Below are 21,733 nucleotides of genomic sequence, written 5' to 3'. Positions count from 1 at the left end.
GGTCCTTTGCGCCACTCAGAAGGACTGACTATACCTTAGCTGCGTTGAGTTAGAAACATCACACAAAGCCCACAGAAAGCAGCGAGGAAGGAGTCAGACGTATCCAAGTCCCAAATGACTGCCCTGATCCACAGGGAGAAGGAACACCAAATGGAACAGCGAGGTACACAACATGAGGCCAGAGGAACTGTTGAAGCAGAACAAAGGAGAGCTGCATACCCATACTATTGGTTTTAGGTCAAGTTCACTCATTCTTGTACATACCAAGTACAGACACTCCTCCCCTTCTTCTAGGAAGATTTATGCTGGGGCTAAAACCCCAAAAGACTTGTGTCCTGTAAATCACTTCTGAGTAGCATCTGAGTGACCTTTGGAGATTTTAGTTCAAGAAATGGTGAAGTCCACAGTAGCAGACGATCAGAATGAGCTTAAGGTGACAACTAAGGGTGATATGAAACCAGACATTAAATCTCCAGAGAAGACTGGACGAAATAGCACATCTGGGAGTCAGCAGTTGACAAAAGTCAGTTAAAGTACCATGATCTAGTGGAGCTGGTGCAGGACAAGAGGTGAAGGGGAAGTCATAGCCCAAAATAATATAACCTTTGGGGATTCTGGCGACATGGTAACAAAAGCATTCAGAAACACCCCAAGGAATCGGATGTACTGATGTATTTAAAGTATCCCACTGATGAATATAAATTGTGAAGTCTTCACAACAGAAAGAACTTTTCATTGCAGGGAAAAGTGACATTAGAAACAACACAATGGATGACGAGCAGATGCCAAACATGTTAAAGAAACACTCCCCTCTGTACCTCTGGATTAAGGAAAGAGTAACTGTGCCAAGGTCCTGCCACCTCAGCTTTCATCACAGCACTCACTTGCCCCCATCTCAAACAAAAATAAACTTTTTACTTAGATGCTGAAGTTTAAAACTAGCTTATTTTGAAGTACCAGAAGAAAGAAAATGGATCTTTCAGTATTCTACTGGTGAATTATTCCATTCACTACAATACATTCCATTTAGATGCATATGAAAAGCAGGAGAGAAAAGAAAACCCACAAAAAAAAAAGAGATGACACATTTCAGAAGCTATCTAACCAGACACCTTGCCCTTCCTTCATCTCTCCAGATGACCAAACTACCTGACTGCATTTAAAAGCCACACACCAGATCAAAGTTTCAGACTGCTCTTTCTACTTCTCTGAAGTTTACTCCCTGCAAAGGTCAAACACAGGATGACCCAGCCCACAAGGATTTCCACAGGTCTGAAGCCTGAAGGATTTTGCTCCTGCAGGGTCTCAGACCAGCAGCCTTCTGTGTAAGTCAAACAAGAGCTGTACTACCCTTGGCACACAAGAAGCCTAACTTTGACAGGGTCTAATACAGGCTGTTTCCCTCCTTTCTTCAGTGTTTGAGAAGCACCTCACAGAAATCCTACAGACAAGAGCCTCTTCCCTACTGAAATGGGACATGTCCCGTCGCTTGTCCTCAAGGAAGTGGATCTTCTCCATCAAGCACACTCAGCTCTAAGGTAAGTGAAGAGCTACCACTTCCACTGCCATTAATGCCTCTCCCCCTTCACAAGGGCTAAACTCCTACAGCACCATCCACCTAAGCAGGCTGTGCTCTAGCCAACTTACTTGTGCAAAGAGAACTACAAGGGCAGCATTGTCAGGGTACTCCAAGTGCTTTGAGTAAAAGTGATGAAGAGCAGCAATGTCGGTCTGAATCAGCTCTCTCTTTTCATTGTCTAGTTTGTCAAGGTCTGTGGACAAAGAATACATTCCATTTCAGTAACAGGAACACTCTACCATGAACTGCAGCTAGACTTAGGTTAGAACAAGCCTGGACTTAAACAGAAACCCTTTAAGGAACAGCTACTTGAAGTACTGCAAGAAGTGTCTGTTAATGCTGCTTCTGCCCAAACTACACGTGCACTACAAGAGCATGCAGGATTACAAAGCATTTTCTAACAACTTCGCATTAGCACGTAATTGGACACACGTTTCCTTTTCTGGGAGAAGGGTTACAGTCTGTGAAGTATATCTGTTAACCCTAGCAAACAGGCCAGAACTGTGGGTACCTGTCCACAGATGTCTAACACAATCTTATCAACTACCTAGTCCCATCTACAGCGGTATGAAGTCACAGTCAACATCACGCTTCTTAAAACATGCTTTACATAGTGAAACTTCCTCATACAGACCTAATACTTATCAGTACAAACCAGCCCGCAAGGCTGCTTATCCCTGCTTTTAAAAGATGTGGTCTTTCCCAGCAGGGAAACTCACTATTTGTGGCCATGTGTGCCAGGGACCTAACAAAGGTTGACAGCAACTCTGAGGCTGGTCACCAAGAGAAGGGCAATATAAGGGTGTCCAGGAGCGCAATCCTCCTGACCTGCTGCAGGCACCTGCTTCAGGAAGTAACAAACAGTGCCTGGGAATGCCCATGTCCCCATCAAGGTACGCTTAACCTGCAGATATTTGAGGATAATAGGAGACAGCAGGAACATCAGTGGAAATGTGCTGGCACACGTGCCAAGTGCATTTCCTTATGGGTTTGTTCAGATTTACACACAAGCCCATGACAGGTTCTAGTCAAGGCTGTGGCCACTGAACCTTTTCCTGCCTGGCCCATGCATGGACCGTATACTCCTGGTCGCTTCTCTCTCCTGAAGAGCAGACTGAAGGGAGAGCATTAGGAAAACACTTCCCAACAGTGGCAGTGTCACCAGCTCACTCCTGCTCTGAGAGAGCCAGTCACTCATCAGCTTTCTCTCTCCAACTCAAAATAATAGTGGAGAGAAAAATCATACACGAACCAAAAAGCTGCACAACAGTGGAAGGGGGAAATGATTTATAGTAGCAGATGTAAATGACAGGAGAGTCACCAAAAAGAAAGAGGAAAATGAAATGGGACAATTTGATAAGAATTTGGACAAATCAGGCCACAATTGCTGAGTTTCCAGCTGACAGTGAGGTGCCTTTTCCTCTTCTCACAGGGTGTTCAACATGTAAGGCAACTGCTGAACATGATGAAGGTGTGCTAAGAGATGAGGAGAGTCAAGACAGAGGAACAAGGCTCTTACTAACAAAACCATGGGCTCCTAGAGGACAAGGGCGACACTGCAACAGAAAAATCATTTTGTCCTTTTAGCTCCTGAATTAATTAATTATTGAAGACAAGCTGCAGTGCAGAAGAATAATACAGAAATTACTTCAGCACTTACCCATCCTCCTCAACCTCAATCCTACTAACCTACCTGTAAAAAACATCCTTGCCTCAGGCAAAGGCAGATGTTGGCATTTTCCCCAGTTGTCCTAAGAGCTGTGACTGGAGCTTTTGTTCAGGAAACAAGTAAGACTGTAGTGTTGCTGTGCTTGGTTACTTTGCTACCTCAAGTCCTAGCAAGGACTGAATTTATCCAGCATTTTACAAAGGGCTGTGGAAGCCATCAGAGTGAGAAATGTGAATATACATACCTATTATCTTCTTGTGTATTACCCCCAGCACCAAGAGAGAGAAATGACAGACCAGAAATGCTATGCCAGGCTGGTTACTAGTCCCTTGTTTGCTCAGCTTCTAACTCTGCCTCACTGGAGGTAAGCAGGAGCCTTCCAGTTAAAAGCAAGCCATTGCCTCATCTTCTTCCTTGGATTATTTTGGAGCACTTAGGACATGGGATTTCAGCACAATTATGTACAACATGTCAGATTTGACTGGCAGTGACAGATACTGAAGCACAGTCCAGAGGGTACTGCAATTAGCCCCTTAGTCACTGTCATCATCAAGCAACTGTGCTGTCTCTGATTTTATGCCTCCTGGTAACAGATACCAGCTATTTTAATTTTACAACATCACAATTCTCAAAAGACACTAAAGTACCAGTACCCACGAGATGGATGTATGCTACATAATTAAGTCTGTCTAGGTTTTCACCCTGTTTCATAGCCCCTACAAGCAACCAAGGAGGAGAGGGGAAAGGAAAAGGAAAGCAAGAAGAGCACTGCAGTTTAAAAAAACAAGGAACCACAATTTTCTTTGTTTACTCCCTTCCTCCAAAACGAGTGGGATGCTCTGAAAGAGTTTTGATGGAGAGGGGCCAGGGGGAACCAAGTCATGAATACAGATAACTGCCTCCATCTACCTGCAAGCCTCTTTTACTTACGTGATTCAAACTCTTTTACAGCAAGCAGTTTCTCCGACTGTGTTCTTTCAGGGTGAGTTTTCTAGCAATAAGGGACCAAAAAAAGCAAAAATAAAATATTGTATTGTTTCAAGTTAGCAGTTTTATCTACTCATGCATAAGATGGGTATTCCCACCTGCAAGACAAACCCTAATCCACACTGTATAGACTTTACAGAAGTTGATGAACAGCAATGAGTTAAATTAACTGACCTTCGTAAAGCCACAGAAGCATTCTCTCTGCACCACATTAGGCAGCCAAGGATTAACTCCTACCAAATTTATATACATAAACTGAACAGTGTTTTAAATATGTCATTTACTTTGTTCTAGGCACCCCAAAAGCCGCTAACAATAGCAAGCAGGCAGGGGACAGGCTTTGCTTTGAGGAAAGTGAATAAACTGACTGTTGACAGAGTTCAAAAGCAATGCTCCATTGTTGGCCTAAGGCCACTTCTTTGTAATCTTGGCCATTAAATATGGCTTTGCAGGTGGCCCAGCAGCTGAGGTTCAGGGACTAGGGTTTGCATTTTTAGCTTTTATATGACATGTAGCATTCCCCTTCCCCCCCCAAAAGATAAAAGCACAAATTTACTCCAATGGCTTTTTGTCATTAAACATTTGATTTTGTTTATGGATCACCACTAAACCACGCTTTAATTAAGTCGCACACATATACACATCTACACATGCAGCAAGTATGCCGCTACCTTTGCAGCAGGTCACCAAAATCCTTGCTCCATATAGTATCCAGATTGCCCTTGTCACATAAGCAGACCTCAATCACACAAATGTGCTTCAAAGAGGATTTGTTTTTGCAGAGAGAGTTTAGGGCTTTATAAAGATACACAGCACAATAACCTTGAAACTCATGAATCCTGTCCTCTCCCTGTAAGCACTTGTGTCATCCTCAGCATCCATACAGTTAGGAAACACTAAAATGGAGGTTGACAATGCAATCTTATTTCCTTACCACTAATATTCTTTCTCCCCCAAAGACCAAGGGCCTGAAATTTCTCTCTCTATCTGTTTTTCACCAGTTATCTCCAGTAATCATACACATTTATGCCTGAATGCCTCAAAGGTGTTCTTGGCTCACTAGGAGTTATATACTACACAACACTATGCAGCTATAGCAACTGCTATATACAGACATCAATGCCGGCATACAGGTAGCACTAGGAGCACTCCTTGGAATTGTATATCAAGTCTCATTCTTCCTTCTCTTCACCAGTGCGGCCTTGGTACTAGCCCACATGTGTAAGCCAGAGCTCCAACCTACCAGAATGGAGGCTGAAACACCATGCACATTGTGAAACTGCCAGTAAACCCTTCCAGTCTCTGTTCAACAGCACCTTGGCCAAAGGTTGTATCTACACAGCTTAAAAAACCCTTACTAGCCTTTTGCTATCTCCCTCCAAAAGTCTCTGGCGGCCCTGAAACTGCTGCAGTGGCTTTATAGTCAGTTCATTCAGCTGCTCATGTATTACAGGAAGGTAGTATGTGTGTGCTTTGCAGGGACACTGTCAGTCAGTCATCATTTTCCTGTCTTCCCTGGCACCCAGAGTAGGAACATAACTCCCAAGTTTAGCCTCCTGCTCACCTGCTTGGCAAGGATCCTCGCTGTTAGCCTCACGGTCTCCGAGGGATTCCAGTTCTGCCCAAAAGCACACATAGCAGAACACTCCAGCTTGTGCATTGGCCAATCTTCCTTCTGAAAATGTAGAAAAACAGTAAAAAACCAACAAAAAAAAAAGGGGGGGGGGGGGGGAAGGCAAGCCATGAAGATAAAGTGATGAAAAAGAGGATGCAGAAAGTCCCACCACATCCTAGAGGTCAAGTGAAATGTGTTTCCTTTAACAAAATAAGATGACGCTCACTAAATCTGAACAAAAGCTGGAGTCACATTTAAGGGGTGCAGCTATCCTGCTTTGTTCCAACAAATCCACAAGGGATGAGTTAAGGTCAGAACATCTTCATTTATTCAATGGGGAAAAAAAATAGAAAGGAATGAAATGACAAAGAAGCAAACAGACAACATGATTTATAAATCACCAGTTCTTATTGTTCAGATCAAGCACGTGAGGACAGAGGAGGTCTGAGCTTGATGGCTTTATTGGGTTCATTTCCATTTAATACCTTGGCCCCTCATTACAAGGAGACCCTGGTGTAATCAGGAGTAATGCATCTAAAGTCAATGGATTCACAATCACTGTAAGAATCAGTACATGGAAGGTCAGAACCAGACCTACTGAATTGGATTATCAGATTGTTTCCCAAGATGTTGTAGAATAAGAGTGTAACTAGGCAATAAAAAACACACCAATAAAGACAAACAAGTTTTAGTTAAGAATGTTTAGCATATTCCTAGCTCAACATACAGTAACACTTGGAGCAATGACACAAGCCACGGGGCTTTTGGCACTCCACAGATTCCCTCCAAAGCAACAGAATCTTCCAAAGATGAACACAGAATCACAGATTAACACTGCACTGCACAGGCTGTCCTCAGACTGCATCAAAATTCATCTTATTTATTTATTCAAATAGAGAAATAAGAATATTTCCACATTTGAGCAATGCACAGTTATTTATCTATGTATCTCACCCCAGCCACATTTTTATAGCACTGTGTTAGAACAGACCTATAGTGTTCTGCCTCTACAGCATCAACTTTTGTTTTCAGACCAGATTTAAACTGGTGGAAAATGGTAGCAGAGGAAAGAAAACACAGTAAATCCCACAAATGTAGAGTTAATTGAAATAAAAAACCTGAAAACCTTTTTTGCAACTTCCAGAAAGTTCTTACTTCCCCTTACTGTGATTCACCCAGTATCATGGATCCTGTGTTAGCCCATTGAAACAAAAAGTTAAAGCCAAATAAATCAGTATCCAGCAGAGTGACTGAGGAGCAGGCATAAAAGAAACAGCTTCCCTCAGCTACCTAACCACTGATGGCAAGAGCCATTTGAGACACTCTAGATTACCTAAAACACTTGTGTTGAGGCGGAACTCTCATCAGAGACTGCAGCAATAGGACAAGGGGTGATGGGTTCAAACGGAAACAGGGCAAGTTCAGATTAGATCTAAGGGAGAAGTTCTTCCATATGAGGGTGCTGAGGCACTGGCAGAGGGTGTCCAGAGAAGCTGTGGCTGCCCCATCCCTGTCAGTGTTCAAGGCCAGGTTGGACAGAGCCTTAGGAGACATGGTCTAGTGTGAGGTGTCCCTGCCGATGGCAGGGGGTTGGAACTGGATGATCTTAAGGTCTGTTCCAACCTAAACCATTCTGTGATTCTACATAGGAGCAGTAAATATGATCCAGGTCTACTGGGAGATGCATTCCTTGTAGGAGCTACAGCTGAAGGTCACACAGGGCAACAGAAGGCACCTCAAAAGAACAGGTGAATAAGGATCTTCAGCATCTTCTGCCTTGGCTGGTCCATTTATTTATAGGTTTTGCAGGTCAAAACAAAAGCTGAGATCATAAATTTCAGAGTTTGCACACCAAAAACTCTTCCACTGAAACCAGTTGTTTAAATTGCTCTGGTCGTGACCAGCTTTAAGATTTTATTAGGGTAAAAAAGGTGAACCCCCACCCCAGCCTGGTGTAGGATCTGAAGCAGTGCAACACTGCAAGGATATTCAACCCTTCGCAATGTCAACTTCATTGTCCTTGATATCTCAGTACAGGACTTCAGAAAAAACTCCACATACAGTCTGCTTGAAATAAGCTCAGTGTAAATGTTCTAAGAGGATGCAGCAACACAGACCAGGAGAACCAAAATAGTATATTACACTGTAATCATGCCATGTGAAATTACACTCTCAGCTCTCCTACAGCTGTCACACTACAAAATGAATCCTCAGATAGGTCTATGTATGTTCCATGTATATCCCAAGACCTTTCCCCTGATAGGTTCTGTTTAGGAACCCATAGGTTAAAGACTAAGAAGGGAAAGAGATCCCATCTCTCGCCCGTCTTGCACACCCATGACACTCACCAACTCCAGTGTGATTGTTGGATGGGCAAAAAGTGAAGGCACAGAACCTGAAGTCTTGCAGGACCCATGCTCATACACACCAGTGAAATAAACAGGAGATACTACCCAATGAAAGAAAACATCAAAATGCAAAAATCACATGCCTGTCTCAAACCAGTGGTTTTAAAAATCCATGTGTTCCCTTTATTCTTTATACATTGTTAATTAAAATCTTTCCCCAGGCAGGATCATACTGAGTTATATGAACTAGTAGGGAGGTTAAAGGGACAAGATAGCGCTGAATTGTGCAAAATGAGATAAAAGCCTGAAACACCACAAGAAAAGAGAGTACTGATGACTGAGTAATACCTGGGCTGGAAACATTGTGGCAGCAGTTTTCTCTGTGAGCACAGCAGGATTGTATTTTGCATTCTTTTCCACATTTTTCTCTAAGTAGTTTGAATTATAACAAGTAGCATTGTTCTAGTTGAGCCCTTGATGCTACATTAATGATATTTTCTTCCTATTTTCATAACATCCCCAGTATTTTCCCCCATCATTTAGAAGTGAGTGACAACGTTTTTGGAAGGGAAATTTTTTCAAGCTTATGCTTTTCACATCAAAGCATGGAAACCATCTTCTCCACCAAGTTCTTCAGAATGATTCCACCATCCAGAACTACTGAATTCATTCCCAGAACACTGCCATATAGCTCAGGAAAAAAACAACCAAAATAAAAAACCCAACAATTTCTGTTCTATTTCATTTGACGGAAAAGAAACCCACACAAATACCAGACAGAAGAGCTGGGTGAGTGTAGGAGTTAAGCCCACTTCTTCAACAGATTATGGCCCAAGTATGTTCAAATAGCATCCAACTCTTTAATCCAGTTTCAGTGAGGCAACTTCTGATGCCCAATATTAATAGGTAAAGTTCTCTGATAGAGTCCTCACTGAGCAGTGAAGGCAAGAGTCTCACATGACTTCATCACAGCCATTCTTCCCTACCATCATTCACCAAATGCTGGGCCACAGAAGATGCTTGGCTTCCATGGCTTAGTGTTCAAACAGTTCACAGGAGACATTTAGCAAAGAAAATTACATTGAGAAAGTTTTTGGACAGTGGGACAGACACATCCCCAAAGCAGTCTTAAGCAGGGTCGTGCAGTGTCAGATCCCTCTTGTGCAGAATCACTGCAGCAAGAAGTTTGTATTTTCTCTACAGCTCACCAAAGAGGAGTGGGCAATTTCTACAAGATCCCATTTGTAACACATCTGCTTGATGCTGATTCTACAGGTCTACAACTACATTGAGGCTTTCTAGTTAAAAATACACATTTCCCTTACTCCCAAAATACCAACTACAGCACTCTTTAACACGACATGCTCCGAAAAAACAGTGAATATTTGTTTGAAATATATTTCAAATATGGAAAGTCATCACAAAAACATCTCTTTTTGCACTTTGTGCAGCTGATCTCCACTCTGTCTGGGACAAATAATAGCCATGTGTAATAACAGATAGAGGAGCTCCAGTAGCTGGTTCAAGTTCACAGATTCCACAATTGCAACCACATAACCCTCTTAAAACATTTCTGTTCAGAGTGTTTCAGCAGCTAATTTCTGAGGAGGAAAAATATGAGCACAGGTCTCCTGCTGTTCCACTAAAATTACTATAATTTAAGAAGTCAAGACCCAAACTGCTGCAGATGGGGTCTGAAAGCCACTATATAATAACAGGCCTGTGCTTCGAGGAGGCAAGAGTGGAGAGCAGAACAGTATGAATCAGCTGGAAATCACAAACCCTTTTAAAAGGAGGACTGGATTAGGGGCTGGTGAACAACACAAGGAAGCAAACCCAGGCCGGATCCTACCAATCCAAAGAACATTTCAAGGCAGCAAGGACAGGCAATGAAGACAATGTCCACTCTCACATGCCTCGCATCTGTGACTGAATTTACACCTATCAAAGATCCATCTTAATACAGGTCAAACTTAAGGTTAGTTATCTAAAAAGCAACATAATAGACCAGAACAGGCAAAAGACATGTTACCACTAAGAACTGTGCCAGGGCCAGCACATGTGCAAATACATGCGTACAGAGGGAGCCCTAAACAAATCAGCCACTGTAACACTTCAAGACTTTGTCTTCCCTACATTCAGTTGCTCACACTCCAATGTGATACCATACCACCAACCAGAGCAAAGGAATTACCCTGCAAACCAGGACAGGATCCATGCATCAAACACCCGGCCCTATGGCAGGAGATGCACTCTTTTCATCAAGCCAAAGTATCTTTGAGTACCCATTCCCCATCTGGGGAAACAGAAAGGCCACAAAGGCTGCTGTGAGGCTTCATTCATTAAATGCTTGGAAAGTGTCCTCAGAACAAGGATACTGTATGGCTCAACAGAGTGGGAAACACATGCAATGTCACTAACTTCATTTTCAATAACCATAGAATTCTGAGGAAGGAAAAGAAATCTCTTTCAAAACAAATCTCTAGAAACAGACTAGAGAGATGTCTGCAATTATAAAATCTGGAATGCTGAAAAAGACATCAAAACCCCATGTTTCCTGCTGCTCACTTCAGCACCTTTGTTTCCTTCTGATCCATCTCTCCCCATCACTAGAAATAATTCCTATGAATTGTGGTATAGCAGATCTTTCAGGAAGAAAAGAGCAAGCTTAAAACACTTGGTTTTCTACCCATACAATATACTTCATATGATAAACAGCTGGCAAACTAAATTACAGTAAGCAACAAAGTACTAACCAACATAGGAAAACATAACCATGGATTGGGTACATGTAAATTTTAGCTGAACTGAGCAAGCAAAACATGGATTTACAGGGAAAATTTAACTTAAAAAATAAAAACAGAATGAACAATGCCATCATAACCCTCAAGTACAGGCCTGCCCTTTTGTTAGTGTTGCATGAAGAAGCCTCCCATCCATGGAGGCAAAAGGGACATATTTACTGTACATCCCACCGTTACAAGTTCAGCATCAAGACACAAATGTCCTTTTTGGCTTTGACAAAGTATTGCTGAACTGATGAAAAGTGCCTTTGAACAAGACAGGGATGAAGATGCTGTGCAGGTCATCTGTACAGCACACACAGTCAGTGGAGACTGGTTTCTAGAGAATATTAAGGCTGAAGGTAACTTTGAAAGAATGTCAAAGAATTCAATCCCATCAACATTCATAAATTTCATCAGATTGACTCAGAAACATGGAATATAGTGTTATATCAGCTAGGGAGTCAAAAGCTATATGCACAACACCAGTAAGAGTGAAGTGCTAGTAGCTGTGTTTGGCATGCAGTTGTCCAGCTGTGACAATATCTAACAAAGACCTTTATGCCCAAATCATCATCCTACACACCAACGGACTTCAAGGTAAAAGCAAAGGACCATGGGTTAGCAGAAATAAGTTCTACTACTTCCACCATGACATCTACTTGCTATTTTTTCTGGCACAAATCACTGAGCTTTCCTACTTGAGTAGATCTTCCTTACCTGCTTCATAAACCATTGTGAATTTTATATGGTAAAAGAAACTCACAATCTCAGGTAAAAAGCACTACACAGCCAATAAATTGCTTTGTTCAAGAATATTTTTCCTTCATCTAGTTAAAAGCTTCCTAAGAAATATTGTCATATGGAAACATTTCGTACAAATAAGCATTTCTTATGAATGAATCATGGGGTTTCTCCTCTCCAGAGCCTTAAGGTGCTCATACAGCAAGCGCTTGATTTCTTCCCAGCCATGCCAGGCTGTCAGTCTTTCAATACTCTCTAAACTATTGAAAATTTTGTTAAAAACTTACTACTTTTGAGCATTTTGAGTCCTCCTGGTGCTTCAAAAACAAAAGGCCATTTGATTCACCCACAATTCACTAAAGCACTGTGAGAAAGCAGGAATGCGGGGAGGCAAGAGAAGGAAAACTAAGGGGAAGCCAGGTTAGCTTTGGAACTTGTGCAACGGAAGAGCAAGATACATCCTTGAAATAAAACTGGGAGCAATCTCCAAAGTGCTCAGGAACTGAACACACACAGCCACAATGCGTCTGTCCAGATAATGACAATGAACACTTTGCTTGCAACCCACACACTCAACAGCACACTGTCATGTAGGAGGTTTGGCTTATTTATAGCTAATACGTAGCTACATGCCAGATCTTTGGTGACTCAAATCCTTCACGAGCACTGCTCCATACCCTGTGCCCAGCACCACAGACCTTACATAGCTTACATTATTTAGCTAGCAATCCACTTGAGTTTTTCCACACGTAAGCTGGATAGTTCTTTCCTATCAAGCTGACAGCCCAAAAAGGCTAGATACTAGTTCTGGCCAAAAATATTGCTTTGAAAGATGCTTATTGTAGTTTGAAGGTAAAAACAGAACTAAAACTGCATGCAAGTATTTTGGATGCCTTCAGATTGCTCTACCTCAGTGTATGCTTATATGCTGTTTTACAGGAGCTTTTAGAAAACAAGGTATACAAAAAGAACAAAAGTTGCCAGAGTGAGTGAGTTAGGGAGAAAGCATGGTGGGTTTCAACCAGTTATGACCACGGTCAGCTGCGGCCACCCAAAATATTTGCAGAGTCCAAAAAACACCCACAACAAAACCCTCCTGAAGATGGCTATTGAGTGATCTGATTTTTCCATTAGACACAGAATCTCCTACCAGTATAGGGAGCTAACGTTTAATCATCTGGTTTGTGCTTAAAGAAAGAAGTAATAGAGACATAATTAGTGGGCTGACAGGCAGCTCTAATCAAAGTCTCAGTGGTACCAAGCCCTGGAGCTACTGAGCTTGAAAGGCTCATCATGCAGACCATGTCCAAATCCTGTAATTGTCCAATGCACAACTCCATGGTCAGCATCTGGGGGCTGCTGAGATTAGCTGCACTACTATTAACCAGAGCTACAATTAGAGACTATCATTGCCACACAAACAAAAACTGGAGCTCAGAAACCCCCACCCTCTTCCCCCCCCCACATCTTCACAAATTGTGTTACCATACCTGACATTCCACATTGCAGTAAAAGGCCTGTTTACATCTTCCACACTTGGACAAGCCTTCTTTCCTTAAAGAGAAAACAGAAGTTATTCTAGACTATAAATCTGAATGAAAAACCAATGTACACCCCTATCACTTGGTGCACAGTATTTTGCATTTCACAGTGAAAACTGTATTTTCTTCAGAACACTGCAACTACAGCTTGAACCCCATCTTCTGAGAGCAGACACAATGCTTATTTAGTTTCAAAAGCAAGCGTTTCCTAACAACTGTTATTATGCAAAAGCACTCTGCTGTCCTGACAAACTGATGGGTTTGGAAACGTGCTATTCTCTGCCGTTGGATAGACAGCATTATTTTTTGTCACTGTATCATGTATAGTAGTAGGCTCACTTCTTTTCCAGACTTCCTAATTGCTTTGCATACTTCCCCATCAGTATTAATCCTTTTCTTCTGCTCTGCCAGTTCCATTGCTTCTGTCTGGTTACAGAAAGCATGATGTTGTTTCAACAATAACTGCATCCCAACACCAAGAAAACATAGAATCATAGTTGGAAGGGACCTGAAGATCATCTAGTTCTAACTCCCTACCACAGGCAGGGACACCTTGCACTAAACCATGTTGCCCAAGACTCCATTCAACCTAGCCTTGAACACTGCGAGGGATTGAGCATTCACAACTTCCTTGGGCAACCCATACCAGTGCCTCACCACCCTCACAATAAAGAACTTCTTCCTTGTATCAACCGAAACTTTCCCTGTTTAAGTTTGAACAGTGTTGCATTATTAAATACACTGTTTGATCTCCTGTCACCACACAGCCTGTACTGTCCTGCTAACATCTGCTCCAATATCTGTTTTCTAAGATGACCTAAGGAAGCTCACACTCTGTTTTTCCTTTTTTAATATTTGTATCTCAACATGGGGAACTGCCAAAAGGGAGGTTCTTTTCTGCTTCAAGGTGCATGTGTTATAGCAAATTCCATCAAAAATAGAGCATATGTTACCAAACGTGGTATTTTGTTGTGACAGCAATGCGGATCTCTTAGCAGCATCCAATAAATAGTCTACACGCCCTCCCTGGTATAAGTGGCAAAACACTGTCTTAAACTGAGGTGAAGTCACTGGAGTAAAACAGGGCAAGTGTCCTTGTGCAATACAACAGTATTCAACACTTCAGAGATCACTTGTACTTGAAGTCCATCAAGTGTACCAAGTCTTGACATTCTCCGATGGCTCTTGCAAAGTAGAAGCGCCAACATAAGCAAGCCAGGCTTAACATCATGACTCTACTTGCTGACAGTGTATATCTCAAGCACAACTGGGTAATTAAAGTCACAAATACTATCAGATGCAAATACAAATCTAGTTCCATTCTGTCCATTTTACTACAGCAGTTATCCAACCACTTCACAAAGACTAGTGCTGAGCCCACAACCCTCTTCCTAAACTCTCTGCAAGTTCAAGAGAACCCAGAATGTGCTAGTTCAGTCCCAACACAACAAGGCAAAATGCACTTCTGAGCACTGGCAGGTCAAGTTACACCATGAGATACCTTTCCTCTTAGGGGAACCTCATCGCATTGGTGTGAGGTAGGTTTCAGACTGTCCCACTGCAACCGCACTGAATCCAGAACATTCCTTGCTCACTATGCTCCTCTTGAGCTCTATGGGAGAAGCTCACATGCAGAACAAGCAGCATTTACAGAGGCTGCTCCCAGATATGATCTTTAAAAGCTGTAACTGTTATCTCTACAATATAGCTTCATTCACTTCAGTGAAGTATGGGAAATACTCTTTGGTCCTCTACAGAGATAAATCTTCTGGATGTGACAAACAAAAACAGGCAGCTCTCCATAAGGGAATTTGTGGTTAGGAATAAAAGGGAAACCAAACAAACAGAAAAGAGCTAGAAAAAGCCACCAGTGTGAAGGAGAGGAAAATCACCTCAGCTCCAGTTCTTCTTCAAATTAATGGGACTTCCTCCACTAACTTCACAAGGCGCATGTTAGGTGTGGAGAGAGGGGAGAATAAAGTAAGTAATATAAGTAGATAATGTTTCATGGCTTGACTTTGAGAACGAAGATTTGGGAAGGGCTTTACCCACGCTTACGGTCTTGCCTATCCCACATTGGCCTTCTTAAGTAGATAAAAAGGGACTCGAATTGAGTCGAAGGGGGTCAATGGGACTCGAATTGGGTCAATGGGGGTCAATGGGGGTCAATGGGGGTCAATGGGGGTCAATGGGGGTCAATGGGGGTCAATGGGGGTCAATGGGGGTCAAATGGGGGTCAATGGGGGTCAAATGGGGGTCAAATGGAGTCAAATGGAGTCAAATGGAGTCAAATGGAGTCAAATGGAGTCAAATGGAGTCAAATGGAGTCAAATGGAGTCAAATGGAGTCAAATGGAGTCAAATGGAGTCAAATGGAGTCAAATGGAGTCAAATGGAGTCAAATGGAGTCAAATGGAGTCAAATGGAGTCAAATGGAGTCAAATGGAGTCAAATGGAGTCGAATCAAATCAATGTCAAATGGAATCAAATGATCAAATTGAAAGCAAATCAATAAAAGCAAATAATCAAATTCAATGGAAAAGAATCAATCGAATCAATGGAATCAATGGAATCAAATGGAATTAAAATGAATGAAAATCAAATTAATAAAATAAAAAATGGAATAAAATGAATATTGAATAAAATTGAAAAAGAAATAAAAAATTAAAATAAAATAAAATAAAATAAATGAATAAATAAATAAATAAAATAAATAAATATAAATAAAATAAATAAAATAAAATATAAATATAATAAATAAAATAAAATAAAATAAAATAAATAAAATAAAATAAAATAAATAAATTAAATAATAAAATAAATAAAATAAATAAAATAAATAAAATAAAATAAATAAATAAAATAAATAAAATAAATAAATAAATCAAATGAATCAATAAAATAAATAAATAAAATAAAATTAATAAAATAAATAAAATAAAATAAAATAAATAAAATAATGAGTGAAATGATGAATGAGTAAATGAAATAAATAAAATAAGTGAAATGAGTGAAATGAGTAAATAAATAAATGAGTGAAATAAATGAAATAAATAAATAAATAAATAAATGAAATAAATAAATAAATAAATAAATATAAATAAATAAATAAATAAGATAAATAAATGTGTAAATTGTTAAAATAAATAAATAAATAAATGAGTGAAATGAATGAAATGAGTAGTAAATAAATAAATAAATGTTGAGTGAAATAAATAAAATAAATTAAATAAATAAATAAATTGAGTAAATTAAATCAAATTGAGTAAAATGAATTACAATAAGTCAAATTGAGTTAAATTGAGTCAAATTGAGTCAAATTGAGTCTTAATTGAGTCAAATTGAGTGAAATTGAGTCAAATTGAGTCAAATTGAGTCAAATAGTCAAATTGAGTCAAATTGAGTCAAATTGAGTCAAATTGAGTCAAATTGAGTCAAATTGAGTCAAATTGAGTCAAATTGAGTCAAATTGAGTCAAATTGAGTCAAATTGAGTCAAATTGAGTCAAATTGAGTCAAATTGAGTCAAATTGAGTCAAATTGAGTCAAATTGAGTCAAATTGAGTCAAATTGAAAGCACAAGTTAATACAACAAGAGATGAAAATACCTATTAAAATGTAATAATTATATTCTTTGGTATGACTCTCAGTCTACGTATGCAAGCAATACATATTCGATAGAAACAGCTCAAGTACAACAGTTGCTTTCTTTTAATGAAGCAAAGGCTAACATCTGCTCCAAGTTATAACCAGGTAAGCACTGTGAGTCCTCAGCAAGATCCCGGGAGTCAGGACTAAGTCCTGTACCTCTCACACACGGTGCAGTGTGACATGCCACAGCGCCCCATCTATGCCCAGTGTTCCAACGATAACACACCATGAACCATTTGGTTAAGCACACCTGCGTCAGCAGCACCGGGTTTTAAATGCTCACAGCCTTACGAGAACACACCTCCCACACTGCCTGTGCTTTGCCACAGTAAGTTGCCAGATGATGAAGGTTTGAGAACAACAGAAATATAGAGTATTTCTTTATATTTCATTACTGATATATACATCCCCTTCGTGTATATTCCATTCTCACCAATACAAAGCAGGAATTCAGCAATTAGGCCCTTTCTCAGTTATCAAAACTTCGTTAAAGTCAAAGAGTATTACATTACTACAAAACCACGAGGATCAGTGAAAGCTCCCATAGCTACAAGGCGACGCATGCACTCTTCAGAATACGGAACAGCAACTCTTTCGTTTCATCTCCTCTTTCCCGAACCGCTGAGCAAGGAAAACCAGTTTTGCGCTAAGTTTCAGCACGGCGCTACCGTCAGAGAACCACGAGCAAGGAAGAGGAGGAGCAGGGCAGCCGTGCAAAGGCAGGCCTCGGCCCCCCGGCAAACCCTCAGCGAGCCCTACTACTACTAACGGGACCGCGGCGAGGGCCCGGTGCCCGCTGCCCGAGCCGGGGTACGCGGGTGGGCCGCCCGCTGCCAGTCGAACCGCGAGCAGCCGCCCCGGGGTCAGCCCCGCCGAGGAGCCGCCACCGCCGTGCCTTAGGCCCGCCCCAGGCCTCCCTACCTGGCGAAGCAGCCGTCGCAGTGGCTGCCGCGCTCGCTAGCGGTCAGCACGGCGGTGTAGGCCGGGCAGCTGAAGAGCAGCTCCCCCACGGCAAAGCGCCGGAGCGCCCGCAGCCCCCGGCCCTTGCCGGCGCTGGCGAACCTCTCCAGCTCCGCCACCCCGTCCGACCGCATCCCGCCGAGGGGAACGGCTCCCCTGTTCGTCGGTAGCAGGAGCCGGGGAGGCCCTGCCGGCGCGGGGAGCGCCTCCTCCGGGCAGCGGGGGATGAGCCGGCGGCTGCGCAGGCGGGAAGCCGCCTGACATACGGCTCCCTCAGGCCGGTCCTAGGTGGGAAATTGCCCTCACCACCCCTCTCCCAGGCAGGGAGACCTCCCCGAGTCCCAGCAGCAAATGCCTCAGAGAACACTCACCCCGCCGGTCTCACAGCCTCCTGTCTGCACATGAGCGGTTCTGTTCCTCAGGTAGCCGCTGACTTCAGGTGGTGTGGCCCGTTGGATAGCAAGGGCTTTATTTATGTAAGACCCGTGATTGTCAGTTTCCCCCCCCCCCCGCCCTTCCTGATTTGTGCCACCTGCTGCAGGGCTGTAAGGGCAGAGGGAGAAGCGGTTCTGTTCCTCAGGTAGCAGCTGACCTCAGGTGATGTGGCCCCTTGGATAACAAGGGCTTTATTTATGTAAGTCCCGTGATTGTCAGGTTTCCCCACCGCCCTTCCTGATTTGTGCCACCTGCTGAAGGGCTGTAAAGGCAGAGGGAGAAGCTGCACCTCAACATGAGCAAGAACTAATTTACCCTGTGGATGGCAGAGCACTGGAACCGGCTGCAGGTGGGTTGTGCACCTGGGTTCCTATGTATCCTGCTCTAGGTGGCCCTGGCTTGGCAGAGGGGTTGGACTAGATCTCCTTCCAATGATTCTGTGACCCATTTCTGGGGTGGTGTGAGGAAGCAAGGCCACTGGAGATGGTGGGGTGGGCAAATGGCTTATGGAGGTGGCTATCCCACCCTGCTTGCAGTTGAGCCACCCTGAGCATTAGGCCAGGGCCTTGTCAGGGCTTGAGGATGCCAGAGTTTGGTTACTGCTCAAGGCTGGAAAGTTGACCATTCCCTCCTAGTATCATAGGATAATATCCTGTAGTCTGAACCAAAAATATCCTGTGGAATTAAGGGAAAATTCTCTTACAACGGGCTTCTCATTATAACAAATCAGCCAACCAGCAAAGGGACAAAACAACAAGAAGTCTGAATATGACAGCAACAGCCATGCTGTAAATAAAACCTTCCAACAACAAGAAAGTACTGAATTTCTACAAAGTAAGAATTCCTATGCTAGAACTGAATGAATCTATTACTCAAATCCAAATGCAACCCAAGGGAAACCAGTAAAGCTGTCTGTATTAAGTGCTACAGCTTTGTGCCTATTTGGCATGTAATTACCAGTTTTACAACACCCTGATACAGCCCTAAGAGAATGTTCCTTTCAGAAATACAAGTGCACGTGAATGAAATGACATGAAACTGAATGAAAATAGTTTTGGTGCCACCTGTAGAGCACAAGCAGTGTTAGGCTGATGTAAACATCCACAGATTGTGATCTCTCCTATTAGTATTTGTGTATGTAGTTTTGTGTTACATTCTTTGGGCAGAAAATCATTGGCAAGCTCCTTTTTGACTAAATACACTGAAATTTGAGGCTCAGAATTTCCATGAGGAAGGAAATCAGTAAAGTAGAAAGAAGTATGTTGAAGAAGCAAACTTAAAAAAGAAATTACCTTGCAAAACTGCTTTGAGAATGTCACTAAATGAAATAAAAGTGGATCCAGGAGGATCAAGAGGAAAGGACTTGATTCTGATCTTATCAATGGTGCAGCATGTGACAGAGCTATTCATTTTGCTAATGCTACCCTTGTGTTGCTGAGCTGAGAATCTAGTCCTCAGTTAAAACAGCAGTAGTAGTCTGTAGCTATTCTGGAATAATATTCCAACCATATTGCATAATTCCAACTAAGTAGAAGAAGAAACACTAAAATAACAGGAGAGAAAGTGTGCAAAATTCAATTTGCAAAAACACAGCACATCCCATGCTGCCTCATTGTAGATGCTGCTGTGGGTAGGGTTCCCCAAGGAGGCTGGCCAGGGAAAATTAAGGCCTATTCCTGCCTCAGGGCCCTAAAAGTAAATTATCCCATATAACTAATGCATGTTATATCCATATCTTTAAAATCTTTGATGTTCTCATACACAGAACATGATGAAACTCGCAGCCACTGCAAAAATAACGTATCTTTCTGGACCAGAATGATTTGAATTAGTTAAACCATCACTTTTTTAACAAGGAAAGTGTGAGCATTCACTGAAAAACATAAAAAACATCACCCTCTACCACTGAGCTAACTGTTAATCATGATCCACTGTAGATCTATGGACAGCAGGGATGGAATTGGTGTACCCAGTCACAATAACAAAAGCAGCATCTAATTGACTAACCAAGTACTGCATCTTGAGTGTCTACACAGTTCAGTGTAGATCATGGATGTCTGGCTTAAAGGTTTGGATTCTTAATTGTAGGCATTTCTATGACTAAGAACAGCCAGTCTTGATTTTAAAATGTCCTTAATAAGTGGTTTTACAAAAAGAAACCCAAACCTACTAAACACACGTTTTATTTCTACCCTTAATATGCCCTGTTGTCTGTTCAGCTACTGGATCTTGTTATAACATTATAGAATCATAGAATCAACCAGGTTGGAAATGACCTTTAAGATCATGAAGTTCAACCTTTATCCCAGCACTGCCATAGTTTAATTATAAACTCAGCTTTTTTTTCTTTCTACATTAGCACTTATAGATAGTGGTGAAATGAAATGAGTCGGCATTTGCATCTGAAATCAGAAAACACAGCATTATACACTGCAGTAGTGAAATCCTGGTCACACTGAAGGCAATGACAAATTCTTACTTTCTGTAATGGAGTCAGGATTTCATTTCTGTTTCAAATAATGTTCTGTCCAAATAAAAGAAGTCTAACAATTCATATGAATTATCAGATCACTTCTGAACCATACCCTGTGCTGGGCCATAGGCTTCTATAAGATCATGTAGGTTCACTGGTAAGAAGCTTGTGAGGAGGTGTCTTCTGGGGGGAACCAGCTGGGATGATGGCAAATGTTATCACACTCCTGTTCCACATTATCACCCCTGTTGAACAGCTGACAATTTGATTATGCCTCAGGTAATGAGGAAAAATCTGCATTTCAGTAGCTCTCTTTTTTAATAAACAGTCATTTAGTTTTAAAAACAAAAATAATAATTTACTAAATAGGCTTTATTCCACCCTGGAAAAAGTTGCTTTCTAAGAGATAATCAGGAATTTATTCACCAGAGTAAAATTCAGTACCGGCCTGCAGCCCCATTCAAACCCTCCAGGAGAAATTCAACCAGCTGCCTTCATGGCTTTTAGCTTACTTTGGATGGTTTCAAGAAATAAAACTGCTTTAATAAGTTATTAATGAAAACAGCTTTGTAACTACTTTGTTAGTATATTTATCCTGCCCCCCCCCCCCCTTTTTCTGCATTTATACAAAACCTGTAAATAAAACATACACTTTTTGGATCTCCCTATTTCATCTGTGGTTTTATACATCAGCAGCGAATCTGAACATGGGTTTTTACAGATCAGTTTGAATGTCTATATAAATACTGTTTATTGCAAAACACAGACTTGTTAATAAATTTCTGAAGATTCTCAAGGCTTTAGCCTTGAATATGTTAATATTCATGTAACTGCTGAATAAATAGCCAACACCAGGGAGCTGAAACTTGCTTGAAAGAAACCAGAAAAAGACTGGAGTGCTCGCACTCCCCATTGCTCACAAGGTAGGCAAGGGAGTCCATACCTCACAG

At 41.7% G+C, this 21,733-nt stretch overlaps 1 protein-coding gene across 1 annotated transcript in view; it reads right to left on the bottom strand.

Moving 5' to 3' along the window:
* Window positions 1-18,061, bottom strand: part of SMYD2 (SET and MYND domain containing 2) — a 30,564-nt gene extending 12,503 nt beyond the window's left edge. Inside the window, exons 1-5 of the mRNA XM_061348395.1 lie at window positions 17,837-18,061; window positions 13,216-13,279; window positions 5,800-5,910; window positions 4,179-4,239; window positions 1,648-1,772 (exon numbers count right to left, since the gene is read on the bottom strand). Of these exons, the coding sequence (XP_061204379.1) occupies window positions 1,648-1,772; window positions 4,179-4,239; window positions 5,800-5,910; window positions 13,216-13,279; window positions 17,837-18,009 (534 nt within the window). The 5' untranslated portion in view covers window positions 18,010-18,061. The remainder of the gene's footprint in view (window positions 1-1,647; window positions 1,773-4,178; window positions 4,240-5,799; window positions 5,911-13,215; window positions 13,280-17,836) is intronic.
* Window positions 18,062-21,733: the final 3,672 nt, after the last annotated feature.

The sequence above is a fragment of the Neopsephotus bourkii genome, unplaced genomic scaffold, assembly GCF_033783945.1.
Source record: "Neopsephotus bourkii isolate Nb327-2 ecotype Australia unplaced genomic scaffold, CSIRO-AGI_Nbou_v1 NB_354, whole genome shotgun sequence".
Lineage (NCBI taxonomy): Eukaryota > Metazoa > Chordata > Aves > Psittaciformes > Psittacidae > Neopsephotus > Neopsephotus bourkii.
The sequence above is the reverse complement of the archived record's forward strand: the minus strand, read 5'-3'. Positions and strand labels throughout refer to the sequence as shown.